General features: G+C 41.8%; 1 protein-coding gene across 1 annotated transcript in view; it reads right to left on the minus strand.

The window, feature by feature from the left end:
* The window catches only part of pde2a (phosphodiesterase 2A), a 43,422-nt gene that overhangs the window by 12,614 nt on the left and 18,308 nt on the right, over window positions 1-12,500 (minus strand). Inside the window, exons 10-19 of the mRNA XM_078284261.1 lie at window positions 9,766-9,840; window positions 9,572-9,613; window positions 8,470-8,538; window positions 8,224-8,354; window positions 4,297-4,408; window positions 4,122-4,161; window positions 3,342-3,405; window positions 2,971-3,052; window positions 2,597-2,771; window positions 1,366-1,478 (exon numbers count right to left, since the gene is read on the minus strand). Of these exons, the coding sequence (XP_078140387.1) occupies window positions 1,366-1,478; window positions 2,597-2,771; window positions 2,971-3,052; window positions 3,342-3,405; window positions 4,122-4,161; window positions 4,297-4,408; window positions 8,224-8,354; window positions 8,470-8,538; window positions 9,572-9,613; window positions 9,766-9,840 (903 nt within the window). The remainder of the gene's footprint in view (window positions 1-1,365; window positions 1,479-2,596; window positions 2,772-2,970; window positions 3,053-3,341; window positions 3,406-4,121; window positions 4,162-4,296; window positions 4,409-8,223; window positions 8,355-8,469; window positions 8,539-9,571; window positions 9,614-9,765; window positions 9,841-12,500) is intronic.

Genomic DNA, 12,500 nt, shown 5'->3' on the forward strand with positions numbered 1-12,500 from the left:
TTGACTGCCTGGGGTGAGAGATGAGCGGTTCCATTGTAAGAGGCAACAGAATTCAATCCAATTAGATTGAATCTATTTGAATTAGTAAATAGTTCTGGTGTGAAGGTGAAAGTGACTGACATGAGCCGGAGTCATATGCTGACAAAGTTTCATCATCAATCAAAGTTTGACAAACTTTTTGACTAACTTTTTGAACGACAGAGAATACAGCCATGGATAAGTTGTTGAAGGTACTGATAGATATTTGCAAACAAAAATCTCTAGTTCTAGAAAAGCCTCTGTAATTATCATCACAATCATCATCATCATCTTCACAAGCTGTATAAAGTAATTCAGCTGAATGTGTGTGAATGGCTCTGCAGCAGTCATACAATACCTACACACCATAAAAGCCAGTCAGTCCATCACAGACTGAATCCCTTTGAATTTCTCCTGAGAGTTTGCTCCAGTCTGCCTTGACCAGGCATTTTACTACAAGTGAAGCAGTAAACTGGTTTGAACTGGTTCCATTTTTTGAGAAGGTGTGAGGGACTCATAATGAAGGATATCCTGCATATGTTATTATCTTCGTAAACTTTATTTTATTTTGTATCTGTGCAGCCAAGTTAAGTGTTTGCAAGTGTGTCTGTGGGTATACAAAGGATACATTTCAACACAAAACACTCTTTAAAATGAATGTTTTGCAGATGCAGTAAGGAAGAAAAAGTAGTAAAATCTGATGAATGATAATGAGTCTCTTCAAATAATGAAATACATTTCTGATAGCGATTGCATCAAAATCTGATGAGAAGGATCAATGTGATAATAATAATAATAATACTAACACTAATACTACTACTACTATTATTACTACTATTACTAATACTAATCATATTGTGTTTTGAGAATTAAGTCAGACCGATAGTTTGGATGAGGGTAAAAATGAAGAGAACTCATGGGTAATTCTGATACGATAACACATTGTCATTGTTTGATTTTGTGGCTGTTTTCATCCAGCCAAGCTTAATACTTGTAAAGCAGGGCTGTAATTACATAAAGTTAAATTAGTTATTTTGTAGGAGAGTGAAGGTGAGAGACACCCACCCACAGTGGTACAATAATACATCATTTTCATCTTTCTAAAGCTATTTTTGCACCTAGTATTCGATCAGGCTTTGTGCTTGTGAGCAGCCTTTAAATACGCTCACTAAATTAATCAATGAGGGTGAAGGTGAATGGGATTATCATAGATGATGTAACAATACGTATATTATATACAATACGTATATAAAATCAAGCTGTGTGTGTGAGTGGTCTTGTTGACTAGCCAGCACTGTATACAAGGAGCCAGTGTGTATGAAGGTGAGAGTGGGAGGAGAGACTCACGTGGGCGATGCTGATGCCACAGTAGATGGAGAAGGCTGTGGCCAGGTCCTCATCGAAGCGGTTGAACCACGGCCCGTTGGTTTTATTGACCAACTCGGCCACCCCAATCACCTCTAGGAGAGACAGAGGAAAGGAGAGAGAGAGGGAGGGAGGAAGGAATGGGAGAAAGGGAAAGACAGAGCGAGGGAAAGAGGGAGGAAGGCAAGGAGGGAAATCAAGGGAGGCAAGAGGGAAAGAGTTAAGGCAGGAGAGGAGCGAGGGAGGGGAGTGATGGATGGAGGAAGAGAAAGTCGAGGATAAGGACAAATGGAAAGTGGCAAGGAGCGAGATTTAGCGAGGGAGGAGGAGAGGGAGGGAAGAAGAGAGTCAGGGATGAGAAACTGAGGGATATAATGTGACGATCAGAGGTGCAGAACAGGGTTTGTATCAAATAAGTCTGCTGGTTCTGCCTAATTTCACCCTGGAACCTCACTTAATGGCACAAAACGATCTCATTTTTAACTCGCAGAGATCAGAGCTTCACATGGTTGTCTTAACAGGGACAAACTGCACAGAACCTAATGTTTGCCTGTTTGGACAAAGCAAGAATAGGGAACATTATCAAAAATGAAGTGTAGGAGGTTTCTTATGTAAGTTGCAAGTATGGTACGCACTGAAGACGGTTGCCTGACCAAAGTGTTCGCTGCACTGCACCTTGACATTTAGCCAAAACACAGGATGTAATTTCTTTCTTTCTAATGCTATTTTGGGAGAGCACCTATAGAGAAACCTAGCTTGGATGTTAGAGGGAAAAAGGTGAGAGCAGGTATGTTATTGCTGATATTACTGTAAGTGGACACCTCCCATTACAGATGCTGGAACTCAAATGATTAGTCGATTAATCAATTAGTCGATCGACAGAAAACTATAATTTTGATAATCGATTAATTGTTTTATTCATTTATCAAGTAAAAATACCAAACATTTGCTGGTTACAGCTTCACAGGTGCTAAGATTTGCTGCTTTTCTCTGTTTCATATCATTATAGAATGAATACTTTGGGTGAATCACTTCTGATGGGCATTTGTCATTATTTTTGACATTTTATAGACTAAATGATTATTAAATGATCGATTAATCTAGAAAATAATCAACAGATTAATTGATAATGATAATAGTTAGTTGCAGCCCTACAGCAGAACAGAAACAGGTTGGTGTGTGTGAGTGAAGACGACCGGTCCTGTTTCTATACCGTTGTTCTCATCTTTGATGGGGAAGCAGAGGATGTTGCGGGTCCTGAAGCCGGTGCTGTCGTCCACTCCGCGGTAGAACAGAGGGTGGGAGTAGGCGTCCTTGATGTTCAGGATCTGACCCGTGGTCGCCACATGGCCCGCAATACCCTGGTCTGCTGGGATACGGAACTCCTTCTGCACTCATGCATGCGCGCACACACACACACACACACACACACACACACACACAGAGACACACACAGACACTGTTCATGTCATCATGCACATCAACACTGTGAAACACATCAGCTCATGAAGATTAAACGAGTGAGTGAGTGAGTGAGTGAGTGAGTATATGTGTGTGTGCGTGTGTGTGTGTGTGTGTGTGTTGTACCTCTTCATCACTAACTACACCTCCATCAAACACCTTGGCCACCAACTCATGGCTGACACGATCCAGCAGGAACACAGAACAGCTACGGAGAGAGAGAGAGAGAGTGAGAGAGAGATGAATGAGGGAATGAGTGTTGTCTGTGTATCATTAATTTTGTTTTATCTTATTTTATTTTATCTCAATTCATTTCGTAACCTTTATTAAACGAGGCAAGTCCGTCAAGAACAAATTGCCAAATGATAGCCTTTGCCAATGAAGGGAGATAAAAATGTTCGCAATATACACAGACACGTGCGCACGCACGCACGCACACACACACACACACACACGCACGCTGAAAGATCCCTCTGACGATCAATCAGAGTGCTTACATCTCTGCATCACTGAGGTTCCTGGCCTCCACTATAATTTCCTGCAACAGCACTGACACATCATCTGAAAGAGAGAGAGAGAGAGAGAGAGAGAGAGAGAGACAGAGAGAGAGAGAGAGAGCATAGTTAGAGAGCATACAGTGGAAGGACAAAGAGGTGAGATAGAGAACAGAGAAACAGAGAGACGCAGGGGCAAAAAAAGAGAACGAATGAAAGGAAAACAGAGAAAGCAGAGCACACACAGACAAAAACAGAGAGATTACACCATGAGTATTGATGTATCAGCAGTACAAGCTGATATGAGCTTTTGTAATCAACAGTAATGTACAGTTGTAGGGAGTTTGCTTTGCCAGTGGATGAAATCCTCCCTCTATCTCTTTCTTGATCCCAGCAGCACACTGTTAGTTCTCTCACTTCTTTATTGGAAACTACTTGCAGTCATGGTGATTCATCAGTGACTTAATCTGCTGTTTGCTCTTATTCCAAAGTGCTCTAGATAAAAACGTGAGCTAAATGTCTAATTGTAATCATAGGAGAGACAGGTGGGGCCATTGGTTTTAACGTCCTTTTGCAACTGATTTTATGGTTATGATCCTCATGTGTAATCACCTTTAGGGTCGGGATTACCTCATTCAATTAAGTTGCACCCATCATTTCACAGGGCCATTCCTTAAATATAGCCCATTAACACAAATTATCTTACAACCATTGCAACCATTGCAGTAAGTAACGCAGCCAGATTGAGAGAGAGAGAGAGAGAGAGAAAGAAGAAAGACTTACCCAAGTGGGTGAAGAGGTTCTTGGCCACTTGTAAGAGCGCCTACGTAGAAAAACAGTGGATTTGAGAAGCTCCTTAGATGACAACCTCATGCATATTTATGTATGCATGTGTGTGTGTGTGTGTGTGTGTGAGTGGGGGTGTGTGTGTGTATGTGTGTATGAGCGAGTGCTATACCTGGCACTCCACTTTGAGTTTCTGTTCCTTCTGGAAGGCCAGAGTTGAGGTGAGGACCGTGGAAGTGTAACAGAAACAGTGCTGGATGGCATGCTCATCTGCCTCTGTGTGTCTGCAGGAGAAAATACACACGCACACACACACACACACACACACACACACACACACACACACACACACACACAGACAAATGAAACTCATGTACCATAGTTAGCAAACAACACTTTGACTCACCATATGTTATGTTGTGTGAACATGTGTTGCTAGTAATGTAAATTTTGAGACAAGTAATGTACTGTGTTTAACTGGACTGACAGATGTGTTGAAAAATGTCACCTACTTTTGATATGTGGCAATGACTTTCAGAGAAAATCAATATTTTCAAGAGACTGAGCCAGGAGGGAATTGGACCAACCCCCAGTTTCCTGTAGCTAGTGATTGTAACTGTCACGCCTTCAAAAGCAAACGGTGTGTGAACTCGACAGCATTAAGCAGTCAAATGAAGAGTGATGAGCCAAATCATCTGCAGTGATGCCGATGATTGCCTGCAGTTAGCTTTCCTCGCCTACAGGGGGCAGTGGCACATTACTTTGTTGAAGGCAGGAGCGGAGTACAAGTCCTCTGCCTGAGAGCGTGATTGACATTCAGTTGAATTACACACAGCGGTGGTTCTCAGTCCTGGTCCTCAGGGTCCAGACTATCAGGTTTTCTATCCTATCAGGTAGTTAATAGCATTCACCTGGCGTCCCAGGTGTGAATCAGGCTCTGAATAGATGGTGAGAATGAAAACCAGCAGCGCTCTGGGTCCCAAGACCGGGGTTGAGATTAACCACTGATATAGAGGATAGAGTTTCTACAGAGAGAGTGTAACCATTCACTCCGACCCTCTGGACCCAGAGTACTGATGATGTTTTTCCTTTGCTTCCAGCTAGTTAATTGCATTCACCTGGCGTCCCAGGTGTAAATCTCTATTAGATGGCTAGAATGAAAACCAGTAGTACTCGGGGTCCCGAGGAACCACTGACATACAGTGTGTATGCTTAATTTCTACAAGGACAGATACAACCACAATGACTTAATGGAAGTATTTTTAATTTCCTTGTGTCAGAATGTGACAGCTAAATTTAATTTCCTGTCCTTGCAGGTTAGCACATGTGTACTGGCTGTGGCTGCTCAAAGCCACAGCAGCAGTATTAGGTCCTGTCATTACTGAGGAAAGATAACCTCCCTACTTACAGCTGGTTCTATGAGAAGCATCATTAAAACCTTTCCTATTGGTCACCCTTTCCTCGACTTCCTACAATCCTCATCTTGCAGCTAAGGGAACATGCTTATCATGAGATCATCATGTTTGTGTTGCCTACAACATCTTCAGTGTATTTCCTCTCCTTACATATTAAGGTAGCTATACCCCACTATGCCCCCTCAACTGGTGTAAAAAACAAGTGTAAAACCAGATTTTTCCAGATGTTTGTGATGGTTTGTGTGTAGTGTTTTTTATCTGTTGGTACCCAAAATGAGTTATGGTCCTATTGCTGGTGGGTCCAAACATGCCAAGAGTAGCAATATGTTTTCATGCACCTGCGTAAAAGGCTTAATGACTCATTTGGGGAGCCAGGCAGGAAGAAGTTTCAGCAAACTCTGAATATAGATGTGCTATCCATATAATGTAGGGATGTATCTTTTAGATATATGGCCGTACTAAAATCTGGATGAGTGTGCTTCGAGACAAGCATAGATTTATCACACTTAATGCACAGTTGCTACCATAATCCTGCTGCTGTTACTATGGTAATGAGATGCCTGCTCTGTCATCAGTGCCGATGGCAGGGGGAGAAATTATGGGATATGATCCCTTCTCATCTGTCTTAGTCTTCAGAGAGAGAGAGAGAGTGAGAGAGAGCATGCGAAAGAACGAGATTGTATGTGAGCGCATGAATGTGTGAAGCGTGCGTAGTGTGTGTGTGTGTGCCTGTGAGATGTGTGTGTGTGTAGTTAGATGATGTGGAGAAAGGAGATAAAAGACACTAATCTCCCAGCACTTTAATATAAGTAGGAACATATGCTCTCTGACAAAGAGAAAGAGAGAGTTAGAGAGAAAAGAAGGAAGGAAGAGAGAGAGAAAGGCATAGCAAGAGGCAGAGATAGATAGATAGATGGATAGACAGAGAGAGAGAAAGAAAGAGAGAGAGAGACAGAGACAGACAGACAGACATCGACTTAAAAATGTCAGGATCTTAAGCTAAAATGTCATCTGAAAGCAAACTAAACATAATACACAATAACACAGATTCCTCTCTTCTCACCCTTTTAATTGCAAATATTCTCTCTCTCTCTCTCTCTCTCTCTCTCTCTCTCTCTCTCTCTCTCTCTCTCACACACACACACATTCATAGCTGGAGTAGTTTCTTACAGACTCCTGTATTCAGGAGATAGCAGGCTTGCTCCTGGCCACATGCACAAACACACACATTCTCTCTCTCTCTCTCTCACACAGACACATGTAGACACAAACAGACACACACACACACGCAGACTCACGCAGACACAAACAGAAACACACACACACACACACACACACACACACACACACACACACACACACACACACACAGACTCACGCAGACACAAACAGACACACACACACACAGACTCACGCAGACACAAACAGACACACACACACACACACACACACACACAAATACATGCCAAGACATGGTGCCAAAGCAGGCAGCCAAGCCACCCGCTCGGCTGCTGTTAGACTCATGACCTGACTCTAGATCATCACATAGCCATCTGCATGGTCACACACACACACACACACACACACACACACACACGCGCACACACACACACACACACAGACACACACACACACACATACACACACACACACACAGATGAGGGGCATGCAATACATTCTGCTAGATAGCAGCAGATTTCAGTGGAGCAGAAAGAGGAAACGGCTCCACAGTCTCTATTGTTCAGCTCAACAAATCTGAGCAGCTGACCTGAACTGATCAGCCCACCCAACATTAAGATAAAACTTTATATCTATAGCAAGTCAGCGTTTCAGGAATTAATAAAGCAACCTCTTTTTCAGATTGACAACCCAGTATTTTTAATATCCTCCAGCCATAAGCCATGAGAAGCCGTGATGTCAGAACAGCTAAGAGCTATTATAGAATAGGACAGTCTAATCCAATATCAACACAAATGGTAAGAAATGTTTTACTTTTTAATCAATAATAATTAAATGGTACTCTTCTGCCAAGCAATACGGTCCTTGAACAGTAGCTAAGCAACGTGGTTGCTAAGCGACACAATTAATGGTATGAGTGGTGAATTTTCGCTTAGTGCATTTATATTTAAATGAACTGTTATGCAGTCACAGGGGTCCAATTATCAGGTATTTTACAACAACTTAGATCGTGACTCAGCCAATCAATTGAGGACTGAAACAATCTGTTTTATAAAACAGGTTTTGAATGAGCTTCATTTTGCCCTAAGGTCATGAACTCTACTCTAACTTCTATGGCCACACTTTATAGTCCAATGTTGATACTCAACTTCCTATCAAGTGACTGTAGTGTGTCAGTAAAAAGTCTACTGAGTTTCAAGTGATACAATAGTGTGAAAAATAACCTGTAGACATTCAATGTCTGGGTTTAGATTGAATCTTTTAGGGTTAGGATTAGAAATAGGGTTAGGCTAAGGTCAGGCTTAGGGTTACATAGTCTGTGGAGATGCACCAAATAGGCAGGTGACACTATGTTGAACATCTACTTTTTGTCACTTGATAGTTAATTGAATATCAACATTAGACTATCCAAATAAAGTGTTCTCTATTCTACTGCTCATAAATGGACCATGTAAACCCCCAGAGATGTTAGACTACAGTATGGACACACTCATGCAAACACATACCTCTGCCCACCCTGCTTGTTGAAGGCGCACGCTAGCGCCACCACCTGACCAGTGGCCCTGCTGTCCACCGGGACACAGAGCATGGAGGAGATCTCACAGCCCAACATGCTGGACAACTGTCTACGCTCCTCCTGCGGGGGGGGGGGCAGAGAGATAACAGATTAGATAGATAGATAGATGGATAGATAGATAGATAGATAGATAGATAGATAGATAGATAGATAGATAGATAGATAGATCTCTTACCGCGCTGATGTCCTGAAGACTGATAGACTTCTTCTTCTCAACAACCTGACCAAACCGTCCAAACATCAGCTGAACAGAGAGAGAGAGGGAGAGAGAGAGGGAGAGAAACAGGAGGGTGAAAAGCAAATACGAGGCAGTGGTGAAGATGAAAGGAGGGATTGTGGGAGACAGAAAGAGAGAGGGGGGAGAGAAAAGAGGGAGAGACAGAGAAATGGCAAGAGAGAGACAGAAATAGAAAAAGAGAAGAGAAGCAGAGAGAGAATAAGAGAGTAAGAGAGAGAGAGAAAGAAAAGACAGAGTGAGAGAGAGAGACAGGAAGACAAGAAAATAAGCAGGGAGCGCTGGAAAAAAAAATCCCCTGTTGTTTTTTTCTGGGGTAAAATATATAAATAAATGTTGTTTATTCTCCCTTGTTAAATTAGCACAAATAGCCCACCCAGGGTGTGTGTTATGTGTCTTAATATCTCTCCACACCAACCATTATCAAGATTTCACACATCATTTAGCCTGGGGTACGCAGTCTGTTCACACTATCATGGAAAGCCTGGCAGAAATGTGTGGCGGCGATGCTAAATCTGCACCAGGACTCGGGGCAGAAGACTTAGTATGACAAAAGTTCCCTCTCAGACTCAGAGGAAATGATTACTTCCGTTGCCCATATGTCTTTATTAGAGCCCATGCTGTGGATTATGCAGGATTACAGCTGGGAGGTTTATTCTGTCGCCTCAGTCAAGGGAATCTACATGCAGGGCGAGGAAAGTAGCTTTGAAAGTTTACTAAAAATCACTGCTTACCTCCCTAAAACTGTATTCAGTAACAGAGTCTATTAGATCACCCAAAGGCCCCCAGTGTAATGAATGAGTGAACAAATAAATGAATGGCTAAAAGATGAGCAAAAAAATTGACAAATGTACAAATGAATAAGTCAATGAATTGATGTATGTTTGAAGTGATAAATGAATGAATTTATGAATAAATGAAAAATGACTGAACAAAGGAGTGATCAAACAAACAAGCAATTAATGCATGAACAAATGACTGAACAGTGAATAATGAATAATGAATAATGACATGAATGAATAAATGTCTTTGCTGGACTCACCGGGAAGCTGATCTCCTCCTCCAGGACTTTGTCTCCAACTACCTGAAGAGGTCAGAGGTCAGAGGTCAATCAAAGGTTAATGGTCACAAGGCTAATTACTCTCTGGTTATTGGGCCATGGAAGACGGTAGAAGCTATTGCTATAATTGTTTGTGTGTGTGTGTGTGAGTGTGTGTGTGTGTGTGTGTGAGAGACCTGACAGAAGAGCTGGTGGTTGTCTTCAGACACCAGTAGGAGACAACAACACTGTGACTGGGTCTGCTGCTGCAGCTGAGGAGGCAAACGCATGTGCGCGCACACAAACACAGACACAGACACACACACACACACACACACACACACACACACACACACACACACACAGAGTGAAAAACAATTACAACATAGTATCATTCAAGACAAGTAGATAAGATCATCTATCAGAGGCTGTGCTGTCTCCATGGAGTTTGCAGTTATTTAATTTTTGAACATCTTAAAGGATAAGGCCGGTGTTTTTTAATGCATTGCTTACCATCAACAAATCCTATGAAAATAACAAAATCAACAATGCGTTTGCTCTACTCCCGTTACTTTCTGACTTGCCACGTACCGTTTTTAGCCTTCAACCCGGAAGTCATTGGTTCCAATTGTAAGCTAAAAACCTTTAAATACAGCTCACAAAGACATAGTTTCAAAACTGTTACCACGAAAAGTCAGGCTGTTGTAGTTATTACCAAATCAAATTCAAATGGGAACAAATTCTTCATTACGCCGGGGACTATTTTCTGTGCTATGGAACTACTTTCCTGAGAACGTGTTTACAGCTGGCTTATTAAGTTGTTTGAGGAAAAAGTTGGCTGGCCCGGTGCATCGTGATGATGAAATATGTTGCCCAGAGCAACGGCATGGCTCTGTGATGTGTTTTAATTGTTTTTTTAATACAATGGAGTTCTATGGCTGCTGGGACATGGCTTCATTGGGCACCGGCTACATGGTCGAGACTTGTTGGCAAAACAAAATCATTGCTGATTTTGTTATTTTCATAGGATTTGTTGATGGTAAGCAATGCATTAAAAAACACCAGCCTTATCTTTTAAATAAAATCACATGAATGTCATACGACTGCAACCTTCCACTTACTCACAAAAGTAGAGGCACTGAAATAATCAATAGGGATTGATTTGGTACACATATTTTTGAATTTATCAAAACCCCATGTCCTTGACTGCAAGGCTACCTGTCCAGCCCCAATGGATAAAATGGAGAAGCAAGGGGAATATGCAGCAGCAGCAGATTAGGGAATATATAATTAGGGAATATTAATTGAAAATTAGAGTTTCATCATAGTTTTTAGAAGCAGACATAGTTATATATAGGTATAGGAATTATTTCCCAGGATTACAGTGATATTAGTTTTGTCCATATTGTTCTAACTGAATTATTGATAATTATTGATCTTGGATAACTTGCTCACAAAATAGTAACAGGAGTGGATCTATTCAAATGCATTTTTGAAATAAGTTACAGTATGCAATGAACATCAGGCAGCAATCTTTTGGATAATCTAGATGGATATATACTATCTTGTAATGAGAAGCTTAATTTATATACATACAGTACATACTGATTCTATTCTATTATATTGCTACCTTTGTCAGTCAGTGTGTATATCAAAGGCCTCATTTACAAAAATGTTCTTGGACTTTATCTTGGATTTCATGAGACATCATTTCAAAATATAAACCCAATAAAATCTAAAATCAAGGTTTTGCCTTGAATTTGGTTCGAGGCACAACCTGAGCACAAGATCCTTAATAAACAAGACTAAGTCATTAAGGTGTCTGTGTGTATTAGGCCTGTAAATGAAGGAGTGTGTATGTGTCCGATGTCTCTGCTGCCCTGCTCTATAGGACCTGCAGTGTTGCCACCAATGTCCTGCTGCTGTATGTGATGAGAAGCATTTCATTCACATTCATAGAGTAGCATAAACTCAGAGGCTCGCACACACACCTGTATGTATGCAGACAAATGCAAGCATATGCACACACACACACACACACACACACACACACACGCACGCACACACACAGTTATAATAGCAGCGTTTCTTCACACAACATTTTTCTCTGTAATCCAGAGAGCTGGATGGAGAACAACCAGGACAGGAATAAACACAATCCCCTGCCAACACACTTCCCCCCCAGTCACAAACACACACATACGCAAGCACTCACATGCTCAACACACACGTATGCACACACACACACACACACACACGCAGTACACACAGCACACATGCACACACACAAAGCATGTCAGTGCACCCACATATAATAATAAACCCCTCCACCCCCTTTTCCCAAATACTGTTAATCCCATAACAGCCGCCCCAAGCACTTCCCACCCAACCGCCGGTTCTTCAGAAGCAACAATCTCCCCTCCCTTTCCTCTCTCCCTCCTCCCCCCTCCCTCCTCCCCTTTCCCCTTTCCCCTTTTACAAGTGTAACAATAAACAGGCAAAACAAATCATGTACCGATTCAAAATACATTGAGAAATCCCTCCAGTCTTTTGCGTCATCACCAACCCCATCCTCCCCTCTCCCCTTCCTTTCAGATGCAGGAAAAATAGTACAGATGTAGATGCAGAAGCACAGAAAGCTTAGATTTGACATGCATGCTGCACTGCTGCTGCGCTGTTGGACCGTTCCTGCAGCACCAAGGTAGCAGAGGTGCAGGGACGGGTGTGGGAGGTGATAATCTACCACAGCTGAATATATTTTACTTCAACACTGGAATAATGATGCTGAATAATGATGTGGTATCTTTCAGTTCTACGAGAACAGAATATACATGCCCTAAGTCCTTTCTGCAAAATAAATAGTACAAGCATAACAAAAACACAAGTGTGTGTATGTGTGTGTGTGTGTGTGTGTGTGTGTACTAGTAGGAGT

The sequence above is a fragment of the Centroberyx gerrardi genome, chromosome 6 (genome assembly GCF_048128805.1).
Source record: "Centroberyx gerrardi isolate f3 chromosome 6, fCenGer3.hap1.cur.20231027, whole genome shotgun sequence".
NCBI classification, from domain to species: Eukaryota; Metazoa; Chordata; class Actinopteri; order Beryciformes; family Berycidae; genus Centroberyx; species Centroberyx gerrardi.